Genomic DNA, 18,284 nt, shown 5'->3' with positions numbered 1-18,284 from the left:
TTTATTGCCAGACTGTGGATTCTGGATCTTGAAGTTCTAAGGGGTCCAATGTGCTGGAAATGGAGGTTTTCAGTTTATTCACAATGATGCAGTTGGGAGAAGGTGTTTGAAAATCGGCCACTTACCCTTCTTAGAAATGTTTAGGCCTCATTGAAATGCTGAGTATCTTTGCTTTTTGTCTAGAACCTTATCAACACACAAAGATCACACACCAACAACCCTGGGAATTGTGAAGGTTTAATAAAATCGTGAAGATAAACTAAAGACAATTCATGTGACAAAATTGCCCTAGCTTGTTTTCATGAGAGGAACAGTAACGATTAGTTTTTATTTTTTAGGAGGAGAATGGTATTGGGACCTCAGTTGGAATCCCAGCTCTAACATATATCAATTAACTACATGACGTTGGAAAAAATACCTAATTTCTCTGGCTTCAGTTCTCTTGTCTGTGCAATGAGAAGTAATAATAGTGTCTGTCTTAGAATTGTACTGAGGATTCTCTGAGTTAATATACATAGAATGCTTAGAACAGCTCCTGGAATGTAGTGAGCACGCTATGTTGAGTATTTATTGTGTGTTAAGTGCATTGGAAGACAGAATAGCAGGGATTCAGGGCCAGTTATTAACCTCTTCTGAGCCTCAATTTCCAAATCAAGGAAAATACTTCTATCTTCCTAGTTAGGATTGTATGAAGATTAAATGAATTCGTTCCTAGGATGCCCTTGGGACAATGATGGTATCGTAGTAAGCATCCAGCTAACGTTAGTCCCTGCAGTTCAGGTATTTTAATTTACTGAATTTCACAACAGACCAGTAATGTATGTGCATATGTATCTGTTTTAAACAGCTGAGGAGGAGACCGGTTCAGAGATGTTCCATAACTTGCTCAAGGTTGCAGTGGTAGAGTTTGAACTCAGATCTTAGGTGTAAACATGAGAAATAACTCACCTGTAGACCCCTGTTGCTTTCTCTTGCCCCTTTTTAGTTTTGAAGATGTGTCCCTAATATTTTGTGATTAATGTATTTAATTTTGAGTCTGTCTTGTGGAACTTTATCACACTCTTCCTCATGAAAGCCCTAATGAATGCCTGACTTTTTGTGTACTTTAATTTTAGCATTCATTCCAGGTGTGGAGGATTTCAATTCTTTATTTTGCAACTGGAAAAATGGGTATGTCTCAAGATGTCTTTGAGAGCTTTACGTATCCAAGAAGCTAATTGAACAGATAGGGTGCGTGCAGCTCTCTTAATGCATGTCATATTGTTCTTGTAGGAAAAGTTGATTCTGAATTTTTATTTTCTAGTCGATGAAATAATAGGTTTTGTACGGACTCCTGAAACCACCAATGCCCTGTAATGGGAAGGGAATATATAAAAATGACAATGATAACCATATGTGGGATGATTTGTTTTTCTCTATTTCAAATTCTCTTTATAAATGTATTAACAATCATTCCTGGAATTATTCCTTGTTATTGCACAGAATGGACTACCTTAAGCTATTTCTTTTGCTAGATTGTAAGAAGAGTCTTTTTTTTCTTTCCAGTTTTGTTGAGATAAAATTGACATACAAAGAAAACAAGGGACTTTTCTTTTCTTTTCTTTTTTTTTTTTAAAGATTTTATTTATTTATTTGACAAAGAGAGAGACAGCCAGTGAGAGAGGGAACACAAGCAGGGGGAGTGGGAGAGGAAGAAGCAGGCTCCCAGCGGAGGAGCCTGATGCGGGGCTCGGTCTCAGAACCCTGGGATCACACCCTGAGCCGAAGGCAGACGCTTAACGACTGAGCCACCCAGGCGCCACAAGGGACTTTTCTATATGTGATTTCCTCTTCAGGTACATAGTGAGATCAAGTATTATGTATAAATTGTGTATGTATACTTAACCACTTCTTTGACTGTGTTGGCAAAATTTAAGACCTGCCCTCTTTAGCTTGGGATTACTAGAAATAATATACGTTGGGGCGCCTGGGTGGTTTAGTTGGTTGAGTGTCCAACTCTTGGTTTCAGCTCCGTTCATGATCTCAGGGCCCTGAGATCGAGCCCCGCATTGGGCTCTGCGTTCAGCAGGGAGTCGGCTTAAGGATTTCTCTCCCTTTCCCTCCACGCCGCTTCCTGTGCTCATGCTCCGGGGCGGGGAGGGGGGCGGAAATAATTTGCCTCATTAATACAAAGTTGTATAGTATTGATATCTACAGGAAGAGGGAATAGAGGCAGCTGGTGGAAGGTGCCATTCTTCCTTCAGCATTGTCTTGCAGGTGCTCATGTATGGTAGTTGCCCCATGAACACAACAGACAGCCTTCAGCTGTGGGTGCTTGCCGGAACCTTCATTGCAGAAGGCCTGGCAGGTGCCCTGTGCTGCACATGGTTTGTTTTAGACGCTCACTTTTCCACTTTCCTCCTCCTGTGAGCTGTGGGATGCTGGAGGGATGAAGGGAGCCCCCAGCTAGTACCCTTCATGTTTGCACACCACGAACAATTAGCTAAACTTCATATTGTAGCCAAGCAGTGTTTCTTTCTTTCCTGTATTTAAATTTTATTAGTTCTTTTCTCCTTCATATTCACTCTCTTTATTCTTGGGTTTATCATGAGAAAGAGGAGAGGCCTTGCATTTACCAATGGGAGCAGACTGATTTTGACACATGATTTAGCTGATGCTGAACTGTGTCTCTTTTGTTCCATTTTGGAGGAGAAATGTGGGAGAATCAGTCTTTCTAGATTTTCAGGACCCATAGGGGCTGCGTGAATGGTGGCACCAGGCCTTTCGTGAGATCATCTAGCTTGGATCCCATATCTGGCTGCTTTTTTCCTCTATTGAAGATAATAACCTAAGTCCAGATATAAGTTGGAAGTTCTTCCCATACTTAGGAAAATAGCAGTGTGTGTCTTTGGAAACTGGTTCTTCCATTGATAGTTATTTCGAATTCCTTTTGCTGTTGTATTGCATTTTTTAAATACACTGTTTTTTAGAGCAGTTCTAGGTTCACAGCAAAACTGAGTGGAAAGTAGAGTGAGTTCCCATATACCCCTTGCTCCCCTGTCCCACAAGCACAGCCTTTCCTGTCAACACCCCTCACCAGAGTAGTACGTTCGTTACAGTTGATACCCCTACTATGACACGTTGTCACCCCAAGTTCATGGTTCACAGTAGGTTTGTCCTTCTGTGGGATTTGACAGATGTGTAATGACACTTACCCACTGTCGTCGTGTCGTATCATTTCACCGCCCTGAAAATCCCCTCTTCCTTTCATTTCCCTCCGGCCCGCCCTCACCCTGGCAACACTGACGTTTTTATTGTCTCCGTAGTTTTTCCTTTTCCGAAAGGTCATATAGTTGGAATTATATAATAGGTAGCCTTTTCAGGTTGGCTTCTTTTCCTTAGTAATACACATCTGAGGTTCTTCCATGTTTTTCGTGGCTTGATAGTTCATTCGTTTTTAGTGCGTTCATTGTCTGGATGTACCAGCTCATCCATTCATCTACTGAGGGACATCTTAGTCATTTCCAAGTCTTGGCAATTATGAATAAGGCTGCTTTACATATCTGTGCAGGTTTTTGTGTGGACATAGGTTTCAGCTCAATTGGGTAAATACCAAGGAGCACAGTTGCTGGATTGTATGGTAAGTGTGTTTAGTTTTGTGAGAAACTGCCAAGCTGTCTTCCAGAATGTCTATACCATTTGCATTCCCATCAGCAGGAATGAGAGTTCTGTTGGTCTGCATCCTCACTCACACTTGGCGTCGTCAGTATTTTGGATTTTGTCCATGCTAATAGGTGTGTGGTGGTGTCTTGGTGTTTTAATATGCATTTCCCTGATGACGTGATGTGGAGGATCTTTTTATATGTTTATTGGTCATTTGTATATCTTCTTTGGTAAGATTTCTGTTCAGGTCTTTGGCCCATTTTTTAAAAAAATCGGGCTGTTTTCTTATCGCTGAGTTTTCACAGTCCTTTTTCAGACATGCCTTTTGCAAATATTTTCTCCCAGTCTGTGGCTTATCTCCTCATTCTCTTGAGAATTACTTTATTTTGAATAACTGAGTATTGCTTGGATGAGACACATTTATGAAAAGCCCTTAATCATTGCCAATTTTGTATGCTTATAAGGGTGACCTAATAGATTTGGCTTTAAAAAAAAGTTGAAGCAATTAAACACATGTGGTAATTATTCCTGGGGGTCTGACAAGTGTGTGATCACCTAAGGAGCTGTGTTGTGGTCATTGTCTGTTGTTGGAGACAAGCACTGTCCCAATGTTATGTAAATGAGTACCCGGAGTTCAGATGAAACTTCTAGACTGCATTTCATATGGGATCAAAAAGTGCAGTTTCTCAAACCACAACAGTGGGAGTAAAGCCGGTGCACTCAGGAGTACCACGTGGCATGACTGAGAAGGTGGTGGTAGTGACACTAGGGATACAGGCGAATATGAAAGCTGGCATAAAAGGGTTTTGTGACATGTGAAAGATGATTATATTTAGAGTGATTTTGTTTCCAAATTCTTTTTATTGTTACCTCTTATTTGAGGTCACTGGTTCCTTGCAGTTTCCTGATTTTGACATGTGGCAAATGAATTCTCAGAATTTATTCTTTGTCATTAGGTAATGGGACATGATGCTTCAGGACTTCTTGTACGTGGGTATTATGTGTTGAGAGTAGACCAACTGACATTAGGAAAGTTGACTGGGGAGGCACAGCGTTCGGAGCCCGGTTTTATACTTCATTTTTGAAGTCTCATTTTGAAACGTTAAATTTTCTTCATTACTAAGACACCCTTTGGAGAACAGTAAATTGTTGAATCAAACATTTAATTGTACTTTTGTTGTTGTATAGGATATCGTACCTGTGGATGCCTCTTACGAAGTGAAGGAATTGTATGTGCCAGAAAATAAACTCCATCTGGCAAAAACAGATGCAGAGACATTACCAGCATTGAAAATTAATAAAGTAAGTGCTTTGTTGCTTTTCATACCAAGTGATTTAGCCATATATATAGTCCTTATCTGTAAATTTTATTTGATGGCCATGTTTGAGGGAATGGGTGGTGGTGGTGGTGGGGGGATGGTTGTCGTTTATATCACAATTTCCCAAAATATTTAGTCATAATATATGCCTTTTTTTCTTTTTAAAGTGGGAATGAGGGGCAAAGGGGGGAGAGAGAGAGAGAGAGAGAGAGAGACAGAATCCTCAAGCAGGCTCCATGCCCAGCACAGAGCCTGATACGGGGCTCAGGCTCACAACCCTGAGATCGTGACCTGAGCTGAAATCAATAGTTGGAAGCTTACTCCACACAGGCGCCCCAATTTTACCTATTTTGAAATAGCAAAGACTAAAGATTGTGTAAAAGTTTTTGGCTTATTAGAAAGAATGGGTTCTTAAAGCTTCAAAATACCATTAGTATAATAATTAAAATGAACATTTTTCCCCCTCCAAACAAGTTTTGTAATCCTCTGCCCAAACCCTGAATTTCTCTCTTATTTTGTTAAGAGTAATTCTGTGTATGTCTTAGCTCTAATACCATTGAGTACCCCTCCAACTCCCCCCCCCCCAAAAAAAACCTACTGAGCTGAACTGGATGTGATGAAAATAGAAACTATAATTTATCATTTTCAAATATTAGAGAATTTTAACTGTATCATTTAGATATACTTTAAAAGTGGGGAGATTAAGGACTAAGAACCTGGATCAGAAGTTGAATTTCCCAGGCTTTCTTTTAGTCAGTAAAAATCCAGAACACCCAGGGAAGCACCAAATCTTAAAGTAAGAGGAAAAGAAAAAAGAACACAACGCCCACCAACACACTTCTGGGCTTAGAGAAAGCCTCTTTAGGTAGTTATTCAAATCCCCGATAAGGAGTAGATTACTTGCTGCACTTTATGTGATTGGGTCTCCAACCAGAAGCTGAGACATGCTGGGGAGCAGAGAGGGAGGGTCGGAGAGCAGAGCCCCTCAGGAAGGTGACTGTTGAAAGGAGCGGATGTTGTCACTGACATGGTTTGCAAGGAATGGACACACACACACACACACACACACACACACACACACGGGGAGAGAGAATGTGAGAATGAGAATGAATGAATATGAATCCAGGTTAGTCTAACTAACCCAGAAACACAGTAGCTCTTTTAATACAGTCGTTGGTTCTGTGCTTGGCAGGATGAAAAGTAATTAATTAAAGAACCCATCATAAGTCAGTAGTGTATTAGCGTGGGTGCCGTAACAAATACCGTAGACCAGACGGCTTAAGCCATAAAAATGACTCTTCTCACCGTTCTGGGGGTCGGAAAGTCTAAGATCCAGGTGCTGGCTGGTGCGTTCTCTGGTGAGACTGTCTTCCTGGCTTGCTGACACGCTCACTCCCTGCGTCCGCACAGAGTGGAGAGAGCAAGCTCTGGCAGCGTCTCTTCCTCTTCCTGTGGGGGTACCAGCCCTGTTGGAGTGGGATCCACCCTTATGACTTCATTTAACTGTGCCACATCCTCACAGGCCGCGTCTCCAAATAATCACATCGGGGAGCAGGTCTTCAACGTTGGAATTTGTTGGGGACACAGACATTCAGTTCATAACACATACCATCTAGAATTGGATTTCGGTGGCGACAGACATGGCCACTGTCTGAGGTTTAGGAATAACTGATGAGAGGAAAGCTTAGTAATGACACAGTTGGGTCTATGCATATGATTTTTCCTGTGACTCAAAGGAGGGGGGAATATACCTGTTATTTGATTGTGAAGTGGAACACATTGACCAGTATACTTTGGGAATAAATAGTAAGCTACGTTTTACTGCACACTGCTTGGCCAGTTGCTTCATCTTTTCTCATTTGAGAGCCATTGCTGCGTACACACACACACACACACACACACACACACACACACACACACAGAGTACATGTGCACACACTTAGTTAAAAAATGAGCATATTCAGCTCATGTTAATAATACATAGTCCATCAGTTCCTTAACATTCTGGTAGGAGATGCTAGAAATCTTAAAGATCAAAGAGTAGTACAGTCTTTGTGAAATGAAGGGTGCTCTGACATTGGTGAGGTACTTGTTCTGACAAATACTTTTATGTAAAGTTTGCTTTAGTTTAAGGCAGTGGTTATCAAAGTCTAATTTCCAGGCCATCACTGTTAGAATTTTCTGGGAACCTATTAAAAATACAAATTCTTTGGGCCCACAGCAAAGTGATTGAAATAGAATCTCTGGAGGTGGAACAATCTCTATTTTAATAAAGGCCTTCCCAGGGTTTCTTATAACATAGTAAAGCTTGAGAACAGTGGCGTAGGAGATGCTATCCTTATTAGAAATGCTTTGAAGCCTAATGTTATTCACATTTATTAGGAGAAATGCACATTTTCCTAGTGCCCTTAATCTTTATTAGATTTGTATAATCTATAATCATTCTTGAGGTATTTGTTTCCATTGCTTTCAAAATTAAACTCCTAGAGGTCATTACTGCTTTTGTTCCTAAGTGCATGAATAGAAAACTTTCCTTTCCTGTCTCGTTTACTAGGTGGATATGCAGTGGGTGCAGGTTTTGGCAGAAGGCTGGGCAACCCCACTGAACGGCTTTATGAGAGAGAGGGAGTATTTGCAGTGCCTTCATTTTGGTTGTCTTCTGGACGGTAAGTCCACTTACTTCTGTAGTACGTCGAGCATGGAAAAGAAATGACACAGATTCATCACTATTCATAAAAAGTCGTGGTCATGTTTTTAATGGAGGTAGCATTTTAAGACTAAGTTATATCAGTACTGAATAAGCGAACTGTGAGATCTTTCCTTTCCCCGTTTCGTTTTCCTGAATGTCATTTATTGCTGAGAGAGAAGGAAAACCTGGGTGTTGGGGCTGAAAGTAGATTTAAAAAGCAAATAGATTTTCTCTATGCTGTATCTACCCGAGCACCGTGGAAAGTCTGTCTCTGAAAAGTGCACGTCTGTACTGAATTTTGCTCTAGTGAAATCTGTGCTTGAGTGTTCTTTTTTTTTTTTTTTTTTAAAGATTTTATTTATTTATTCGACAGAGAGAGACAGCCAGTGAGAGAGGGAACACAAGCAGGGGGAGTGGGAGAGGAAGAAGCGGGCTCCCAGCGGAGGAGCCTGATGTGGGGCTCGATCCCAGAACGCCGGGATCATGCCCTGAGCCGAAGGCAGACACTTAACCGCTGTGCCACCCAGGTGCCCCTGTGCTTGAGTGTTCTAATAAGGAGTCAAGGAGTCCAAGTCAAGGAGTCCTGAAATAGATGGTTAAAGGGATCATTCCTCCTCTCTTAAAACACTAAAAAAAGAAAAATTGCATAAGAAATTGATGTTTAGTATATTATAATGACAATTCAACTTCCTAAAACTGTATACCATTGGTAAGTTTAATTTATTATGTTAAAGAAAATATTTTTAAGTGTCACAGAGCCCTACTAAATTGCTACCATGTTCTTCTGTGTTATGACTTCTTTTAACTAAGGAGTGAAGTTGATGTTAGAAATTATAACTCCTGGTCGTTTTTCTCAAACTTTATCACATAAAAGTGTTAAATACTGATTTTTGGTTTTTCTTCTCTGGAACCAATGGTAAAGTCTTTGTGGACTGCGTCCTTAGTAATGATTTAGTCTGGGTTTGGTGTAAATCCACCTATTAATTTTCCCTTTTAAACTGTACCTAGAGGTGGTAACTGTAAAGCCGCCAAGCATGACTACGTGCACGTGCAGTGGCTGCAGGTTTGGCAGAGGGTGGGCAACCCCTCTGATTGCTGACATCTTTTGTCCAAAGAAGGCATGCCATGGTTTCCAAAAGAATATGCTTTTATTAGGTCTGTAAATAAGATCCACATATGAATTCGAGAGTGCATTTTATTTTTCTAATCTGGGCACAGTGAGTAGAAAAGAAAACGTTTAGAGCCTGAAAGGTTGGAAACTGAGAATGTGCTTTTTGTCTCACTGACCATACATTTCAGTTCACATAGAGAGGCACTGATGACTTCTTTTGTTTCTTGGCCAATAATTGCTGACATTGGTTCAATTCTGATTAAAAACCAAGAAATAAAAATACCTTTTGGGTGTTTTTGTCTATCTCAAGGAAACCCAAGTATCCCAAGTACACTTAAGTATACCTAACTTGCCACTCAAAATACACTTATCAGAAAGGTTTCCATTTTCCTGGAAAGGCCCTGAAACATGGTTCTTTGTCTTACTCATATATTGGAGGTGCTCAGTATATTTTGGGTGACATTGGGTGTAACCAGCTGATTTTTCCTTGTTAAACAGTTTCTTTTACTTCTGTGATTTTATGCCCATTTTTAATTCCGCAAAGACAGTTTCATGAATTGTTGTGAGAAGTATATTGCTATACAGTGTTGCTGCTCTTAATGTTTGCTGTTTTGTTTTTTTTTTTTTTAACCTCTGGGGTTGTTTGTTCTCTCTCCTGATTTTCTGTGCCAGGCGCTATCATCGGACCCATAAATCTTCTATTATTTGCAGAGTGTCTGTTGAAGTGAAAGGTGGACCTGAGGCCTGTTGAGTAATCCAAGCTGTGTGACCTGTGTTCTTTTGTGCCCTGCAGGGGGTGTCATTAACTTGTCAGTGCCTATAGTTCTGCCGGCTACTCATGAAGATAAAGAGAGGCTGGACGGCTGTACGGCATTTGCTCTGATGTACGAGGGCCGCCGCGTGGCTATTCTTCGCAACCCAGAGTTTTTTGAGCACCGGAAGGAGGAGCGCTGTGCCAGGCAGTGGGGAACAACATGCAAGAACCACCCCTACATCAAGGTCCCAAGCAAGCCTCGCTGCATTTTATCTCAATTTGCCAGTATTGTTTGTGCTGAAGTGTGGGCATTACCTGTATGTTGACAATTCCATTGGAATTGTTAATATTTTGCACAGTAGGCGCTGGATCTTAGATAGTGTGATGAACACATGATCTTGTCATTTTGGTCCGGATAATATTTGTTCATTAAATCTTTTTTTTTCTTTTCTTTTCTTTTTTTTTTTAAGAGAAGGAAAGGGGGTGGCTGAGGGAGAGGGAGAGAAAATCCCAAGCAGGCTCCACACCCAGCCTGGAGCCCAGTGTGGGGCTCGACCTCACAACCCTGAGATCATGAGCTGAGCTGAAATCAAGAGTTGCATGCTTAACCGACTGAGCCACCCAGGAGCCCCTAGTAAATCTTTTTTAAACATCTTCTGGACATGGGGCACTGAGTTCGGTGCTAGTTCTGGGAATATAGGGCGGATGTAATGGCGGGCACAGTCTTTGTATGGTTGGAGCTTTTACTGTCTGGTGGGGAGCAGACATCATGTACTTAGAGGTAGGCTGTGAGGCCAGGGTGCCGTGGGAGCCTACGGCAGGGTGATTTTGTCAAGTCTGGGCTTTTTAATTGAACGCCGTATGTCTGGCATGAAAGCGGTGAAATCCAATTAGTCTTTCCAAAGGGCCTCATGTATTTTATGTGTTGTATGTGAAATGTCATCAACGAAGTAAAATTTCTGTCACTTGTTTTAAAGTACACTTTGAGTTTTAAAAGAAATTAAGTGAAATTTTAGTAGCTTTATCTAGAAAATTTTTATGACATCGGTTTAGATCATGTCAGCCTCATCTCATGGAGAATAGGAAGTGGTAAACTTTAAAATAGGGAGATACGTTGTTTAAGAAAATAAGGAGTTTGAATTAGTGATGGTGTCAGACATTCCTTTGACACCAAAATTCTACAGTTACTAATAAAAAATAGTAGTTTACAAAACATGCTTATGTAAATTCTTTGAACCACAAAGCAAACCTATAAGGATGGGTGGCATTGTCATCCTACATATAGAGAAATTGAGACTTACAGGGGATGAATGTCTTGACCAAAATTATACAGCCAATAGGTGGGATGCGGATTTGATCTGAATGCAGGACTCTGGGCTTTAAAGCCATCTTCCACAGTCTGTAGGAGAGAGCAATTACTGGTGTACGTGCCACTTTGATGTAGAGTGATCTGCAAAACTTCTTAGGATAGTTAGTACTTGGGATGCAACCTTGAGGAGCCAGCAGGATTTTGATAGGAGGCAACTGTGAGAAACAGAATTCCAGTTTTAGGGAGCAGGAAGAGCAAAGACTCCATGCCTGTGAGAGATGACTGGTTGTCGAGCAGGAGAGAGGAGCTTGGGAAGACAGAGGGCCTTAGCGTTCTACCCTGAGATGTTAAAATTTTGTTCAGTCATAACAGTGGTTTACATGTGTTAACATGTATTTATGCTTCGTGCTTTTCAAACCACATTTCTGTTGTTTGGTCCTTAGGTGGTCCTTGGAGGCTGACTCCTGAGGAGTCTTAGGCTGGGTTCAACTTGCCCAGAGCTACAGAGGCCCCTGTTAGGAGTCAGGGTAGAGCCTGTCGTAGGCCTTGGTGCCTTACTAGCAGTGGAGAGGTCACAGGCAGCCTTGGAGCATGAGTGAGTCACAAACCAAGTGGCGCTTTGAGAAGCTTGGCCTGGTGGTCTTGTGCAGGATGTCCGCAGCCCACCTCTGCTTGCACCGGTACTGGTCACGCTCTCCAGGTCTCCAGCCAGACGGTCACAGTCGTGCCCTGGCTGCAGTCTGCTTCCTCCTTCCGCTGCAGTCTGTTCTCCTCGAAGCAGCCAGAGCTTGCCTTTAAAAATCTGTGTCTGAGCATATCGGTCCACTCCAGTGGTTGCTCATTGTAATTAGAATAAAACCCAAGTGCCTGTGAGGCCCCGTGGGGTCCGGCCCTGGCCTTATTCACGGTCTCCCTCACTCTTCCTCTGCTCATCCCCCTGCCCTGACTTTTCTGGCCTTGGGCCACATTAGCCTTCTTTCCACTCCTCAAGGACAAAAGCTCCAGGACTCTGTTTCTGCTTCAGGACTTTGTACTTGCCGCCCCTCTGCCTGAAATATTTGACCTCTGTGACTGGTTCCTTTTAGGCATCTCGGGTCCAGTGCCGCCGTCCTCAGAGAGACCTTCAGTGACCCCTTCCTCTGAAACGTCATTGAGTCTGCTCCCCAGGCATCGTGCTCCGCTGCCCTGGTTATTTTCTCTGTAACACTCTTCACTGGCCATTGCTTGTCTGGTTTCTGTTCAGTCTGTCCCACTAGCATGCAGGCTCTGTTAGAGTGAGGCCTTTCTCTGTCCCGTTTGCTGCTGCATTTCCCGGTGCCTGGCACAGGCCCTGGCACATAGCAGTTACTCCATAAATACCTATTGAATGAATAGTTTGATGGTTGGGGAAGGACTTTCTAGCAAGCAAGACCAGGTAGGAAGGGACCATGGCAGTCTGCGGACATTATTAGCCCGTAAGCTGGAGCGAAGGGGTGGGAGGTTGGGAGAGGAAGGGTGAGCTTGAGCTGTGCTGTGGAAATGGACAGGTCCCTGAGGTACATCCTTCCTCTCAGCTGCAGGGAAAGAGCATGAGTGAAGCTGTGAGAAGTTTGAGGTGGTGTGGAGATGGGAAGGTATGAATTTGTGTCCAGCTCCGTCATTACTTGAATCGCTCAAAAGTTTAGGATTGGAGAACACAGAGGCTGGGGTGACCCAGGGTTACAGATGTTTCTGTTCATCAGCATACAGCAGCAGTGAAGAGAATGTGTTTGTTACTTACGGGGTCATAATTACTCACTTTGGTTTTGTTTGCCTTTCATATGTAAATATCATAGTTGTGTCACAGAGCCCTCTGAGAAGTGATAAAAATACATTCTAATTTTAAAGCATCTCTAATCCCAATTCCGTTGATAAGCCAAACAGATTTACCATTGGCCTTACGATGAGGGTAACTTAGAACTGTGTGTGGCTTGTGGGAGAAATGTTCTTACTTATTTTGATCTTGGTTTCTGTTTAAAAAGTTTCCTCCTTCTTCTTCCATTAGATGGTTATGGAGCAAGGAGATTGGCTAATTGGAGGAGATCTTCAAGTCTTGGACCGAATTTACTGGAATGACGGTCTTGATCAGTATCGTTTCACTCCTACTGAGCTAAAGCAGAAGTTTAAAGATATGAATGCTGGTAAGACATGGATCTCCTTATCTAACATGGTACTCCTTGGGGTCTCTGCTTGATGGAAAAGTTCTAGAAGAATTTTCCATTGCTTACTAAAGTATAAAAGAGCATGTTGAGTCAAGATAGATGCAAGACGGACTATGTTGGAGAGGCAGTCTGTCTAAACCCACCTGGGTCGTTTTGTTACATTGGTGTAACATGATCTAACATTATTTTGTATACTGTGTAGGAGACGGTTGCCAATAACAATTCGACCCTGTATTTCTGTATTGTAGAGCGCACGTGCTAACGCTGAATAGAACTGTGGAAGATAGGCTGAAATATAAAGCACGTCTTATGAGTCTAACATATCACCGCAGAAAGTAATCGAACAACAGTGTCGTGTTGGCTGTTCATTCAACGGATGTTTGTTGTGCATCTTACGCCAGGGTGCCAGGTGCTGGGGGTCCATAAATATGACAGGAGCCTCTGGTGTAGAAGAGAAGGACATCAAACGGATAACAGGGAAAGTTGTTCAAGAGTAGGTTAGTAGTGGCTTCAGGTTTCTGGGTTAGGATGAAGTGGAGTAGGACGAGTAGAGTCTGTAGGTGCTGTTCCTAAAAGTACTCCAGGACAGGGCTGCTTACACCTGACTGCTTGTGATTTGCGGGTCTTTACACAGAGGTGGGTAAATGGTGTGTTACACTGGTGCACCCCCACTCGCAAATCCAAGCTTCCATGCCAGGGACCAGCATTCCCGGTAGAGCTGGGGAGGCTTTTTTAACATCTGAAGAATTTGAAAGATCCACTGCAGAAGTGGCTAAGCCCGAAGCATTGGTGCCACTTTTTAAAAATATTTTCTGTGTAGAGAGGGAGTGGGCGTGGCTGAGAAAAGTGAACGTGGTGGCTGTTCAAGGAGCTAGCTGGCTACCCAGCTCTTGGTTAACTGAGTGGCTACAGAACCTGGGCAAGAACACTCATCTCAGGAGTTGTGTCTAGCTTCTGTGAACTCGAGTCTGCTGTGCACACTGTCCCCTGCTTCACTACCTAGAAGTCATGTGATTGTGGAGAAATTACTTCTTCTCCAAGTCTCACTTCCTTCAGCTGTAAAAATGAGGACAGTAGTAGTACTTACTGCATAACATTTTATTTTAAAAAGTGAAATGAGGGGCACCTGGGTGGTTCAGTCGGTTAAACATCTGACTCTTGATTTCTGCTCAGGTCATGATCTCAGGGTCGTGAGATTGAGCCCCACGTCAGGCTCTGTGGTGAGCATGGAGCCTGCGTAAGATTCTCTCTCTCCCTCTGCTCCTCCCACCCCCACACTCACTCTCTCTCTCTGTCTCTCTCTCTCTCTCTCTCAAAAACAAAAAAAGAAATGAAAAAAAAAAAAAGTGAAATGAGATCAGTTGCATAAAGCACTTTAGATAGTACCTGGCCCGTAGTAAGAAATGAACGTGTCATAATTTCTGAGTCCTAGGCTAGTCTAACCTGTATTTGTGTAAAGGTTAAAGAAAGAATATCTGTTTATTCTTAAACTCTACTGTACTTTGCTAATATTTGAAATAAGAGGATAAAATAATCAGGAACTGGAGGCCACACACTGTTCAGAGCTGTGCAGTTCCCACATAGCCCGCCTCACTTACTCCCAGTTGCTGCTTGACCCTGTCCAGTATCTGAGCATAGGACCCCTGTCCCCCTGCCCCTCCTCAGCTTCGCCGTCTCTGGAGTTGAAGCATGGCTTCAGCCACTTGTGCAGGAGTTTCTCTGAATGCTGCACTTGGTGCCCGCCTGTACTACAGCATTTTCTTCTCTTTTGCTAACATGTTGTGGGCCCAGTCCTAGGGGAATGTATCGTGATCTCTCTTAAGTCAGTGAGGGCACCTCATTCTCTTGTCAGCGATTCAAGGGTCCTTGTGTAAGTCTGTTCTGGCCGTTGAGGTGTAAGAGAGAGGGGCTTCTAGAAAGGGGTTTTCTTCTTTTTTTTAAGATTTTATTTATGAGAGAGAGAGCAGGAGCAGGGAAGGGGCAGAGGAAGAAGCAGTCTCCCCGCTGAGCACGGAGCCACCACCACGGGGCTCGATCCCAGGACCCTGAGATCATGACCTGAGCCGAAGGCAGACAGTTAACCGACTGAGCCACCCAGGCGCCCCAAGGGTCTTCTTCTTGATGAAAAACTGCCTTAGGACAAAAATCGTCTTTTCCTATTTTTTTCTTCCTGCTTCGGAGCCTGTCATGGAAGGGTACAGTGTTTTGAGCTCTGGTAACTATTTTCTGTCTGAGAATCTTACACTGTCGGTTTCTGATCCCGTCCTGGAGTGCTCTATATCCAGATTTCTAATTCAAATACTTAATGTGTGTTTAAATTATTTAAGACACTTCTAGTTGGATCTTACTTCATCTGCAACCAGAATTATCTGAGGTTTTAATACATACAGGCTCTTGCTTCCCCCCCCCCCCCCCCCCGGTGGACAAGAACATGTTTAATGGAAGATATGCTGAGACCACCTCATTTACTTTAATTTTTTGCCAGAATTTGAATTTATAACTGTAATTCATGTTAGTAAATTAATTGTTGGCACTGGTGAGGGGTCTTATCAAGGAATTATGCATAATTGGAGTCTTTAATATTACATCTGTTTTTCAGTCTTTTTTGGGAGCCAAACATTTTAAATCATTTAGAGAATTTGTTGCATAATGAGTGATTGCAACTTTGTTTAAAGTAGCTGAGAGCCAGTTATCCTTACATCAGACAACAAAGATTGTGGAGTATTACTTTGTTCACTTTTCCATTTTAGACTAAAGCAAATAAGCAACAGACCCAGGAGTTTCCTTTGTAGTTCCTTGTTCCCTCTTTTGAGGGCCATTAACAAGTCCTCTGCTGCTGTGTTGGTGTCTTGTACATAGTGCAGGGAGAGCAAATGGAATCTTTGTTTTTTTCCTTTACCCAGGGTTTCTTTTCCTATTCTTCCTCTTTCTCCTCCCCTCATCTTTGAAGAAGAATTTTGATTATCAGACATGGGCTATTGTCTTGGGTTCATTAGTACGATGTTGTTTGCTGTTCTGAGACTGTTCTGTAGCTGGAAGCATTGAGCAGTCTTTGATAACCACATCAGTGATTGCAAGGTGACGCTGGTCCAGAGGGCAGGTTCTTTGAATCTCTGATGGTTGACCACTGTCCTGGAAAGGAAGAATGGATTTCACTTAAGCCAAGTAAGAGCCAGTTAGTACTTATTACACACAGAGTATTGCTCTCTTGCTGGGGAAAAGGGAAAAGTTGACATAATTTCTTTCAGGGTAGTACTGGTATCACAGTATGGAAGAAATCTGAGAAAGTTTTGTAGAGTTGTTGAACTTACAAACGACATTTTATTTTTTATTTTATTTATTTTTTAAAGCTTTTATTTATTTATTTGACAGAGAGCGCACAAGCAAGGGGAGCAGCAGGCAGAGGGAGAGGGAGAAACAGGCTCCCCCCAATGTGGGGCTTGATCCCAGGACCCTGGGATCATGATCTGAGCTGAAGGCAGACGCTTAACCAACTGAACCACTCAGGTGCTCTTTTATTTTTTATTTTTAAAAAGATTTATTTATTTTAGAGGGACAGAGAGAGAGAAGGCTCATGCATAGGTGTGGAGGGGGAGGGGCGTAGGGAGAGGGAGAAAGAGAAACTCAAGCAGTCTTCCCACTGAGTGCAGAGCCTGACACAGGACTCGATCTCATGACCCTGAGATCATGACCCGAGCCGAAATCAAGAGTTGGATGCTTAACCAACTGAATCACCCAGGCATCCCTACAGACTACATTTTAATGAATGGATGGAGACGTTGGAAGGCTATTTTGGGTAAATTTGGGAATGATGCATGAGAAGGCTGAAGCAGAAGCAGATAGGCCCTGAAGGCACTAGACTTTCTTGACCATAGATGGCAGTGAGCTGGAGATACTGTAGTCCAAAGTGTGGGGAGCCTCTGTCAGTCTGGTCAAGGCACAGTCAGACGAGGCTCTCAATGTAATTTACAGAGCGAGTATTTGAAGAACGGTGGTCAGGGTTAAGGGAACCCAGAAGGACTGTTGAGACCTCTGGAGACTAGCAGCTTTGCATCCTGTTAGCACTCCTGAGGGCGCTGGAAGGAGACAGTGTTTCTGCAGCTGTGAGGAGGGGTGGTGACTGGAAGCTGGCTGTAGGGGGATGGAGGCATGGCCAGAATCACAGAGCTGAAGCAGGATGCTACGGGGTAAGAGCTGCCCCAACTTTCTGTATTCTTTGGTTACCTGCTAATGTTTCCCACATGATGGAGGCAGGAGACAGCCCCCCCCCCCCCGCCCCCAACCCTGATACACAGACACAAGACAGAACAGACAGGAAAGGGACTGGAGAACAAGCAGCACAGAGCCCAGTTGACAGAAATCTTTATACTCAACATTATTATTTTTTTACTACAATTTGAAAGCATTTCTAGGTTTGAGAATGGAGAATAATTTATTGCTGCCATACTTTGGGGTATTAGAGTATCAATTTGTGAAAAACGCTAATTAATATGTTCATATTTACTCAAGTGACCTTCTGTCTTATTCTTTTTCCCTTCATAAGCAGTCTGAGTAAAGGAAATCCCAGTAATTTAGGACAGTCCAGAGGAAGGAGGGAAATCAAGCTCTTTCTTCCCACGCTCTTCCAGCAGACATTGAACAGACAACGTCCCCGACAACACTCGAACTGTTGTCAGTACTCTTGTTCAGCTACCGCACGACATAGGGAGGATGCAAAGTGCCTGTTACTAGAGCTTTGGGATAGATACAGTCGCAGATCAGAGAATAAAGCTGGGTGGGACTGGAAAAGGAGACTTATGAACTGCCCTATGTAGGACAGTCCTACAGAGAAGAGGTTGAGAGGAGGGAAGCAGGAAGATGTTGTAATTCTGGGTTAGTGGTTGGGATGCTCCCAGGGCTCTGACTGTGGGTGGGGCAGCGGAGCACAGTTCTGAGAGACCTGGGGCCGGCCCTTCCGGGAGAACCGGGGTGGGGTCGCGAGGCTGCAGAGCAGGGTCGGAGCCAGGTTCTCGGCACCGTGGCACAGTGGTGTTTGCTGGCGGTGATGCTAGCTTGGGCAGCCTGCGTGCTGCGTGGATCCAGGGCACTCCGTGCTCATGCTCTTCTCACCACCAGGAAGAGCTCATGGTTGCCATTTCCTTCCCCTGTCACAAATCAGCACATGCTCAAGAGAACCATCTCCTGCTCTTCTTCCTTTCCCATATTCTAGAAGGAAAGAGATCAGACCATACTGCTTTCCTTAGTGTGTTGGCTGCTGGGCTAGGGGAAGAGGGACAGAAC

The 18,284-nt window shown here is 43.2% G+C and overlaps 1 protein-coding gene across 1 annotated transcript in view; it reads left to right on the top strand.

The window, feature by feature from the left end:
* The window catches only part of PAPSS1 (3'-phosphoadenosine 5'-phosphosulfate synthase 1), a 95,687-nt gene that overhangs the window by 39,326 nt on the left and 38,077 nt on the right, over positions 1-18,284 (top strand). Inside the window, exons 6-9 of the mRNA XM_045799211.2 lie at positions 4,831-4,944; positions 7,516-7,627; positions 9,555-9,760; positions 12,848-12,983. Coding sequence (XP_045655167.1) covers positions 4,831-4,944; positions 7,516-7,627; positions 9,555-9,760; positions 12,848-12,983 — 568 coding nt within the window. The remainder of the gene's footprint in view (positions 1-4,830; positions 4,945-7,515; positions 7,628-9,554; positions 9,761-12,847; positions 12,984-18,284) is intronic.

Source organism: Ursus americanus, chromosome 13, assembly GCF_024610735.1.
Source record: "Ursus americanus isolate L20-20 chromosome 13, mUrsAme1.1.p, whole genome shotgun sequence".
Lineage (NCBI taxonomy): Eukaryota > Metazoa > Chordata > Mammalia > Carnivora > Ursidae > Ursus > Ursus americanus.
The sequence above is the reverse complement of the archived record's forward strand: the minus strand, read 5'-3'. Positions and strand labels throughout refer to the sequence as shown.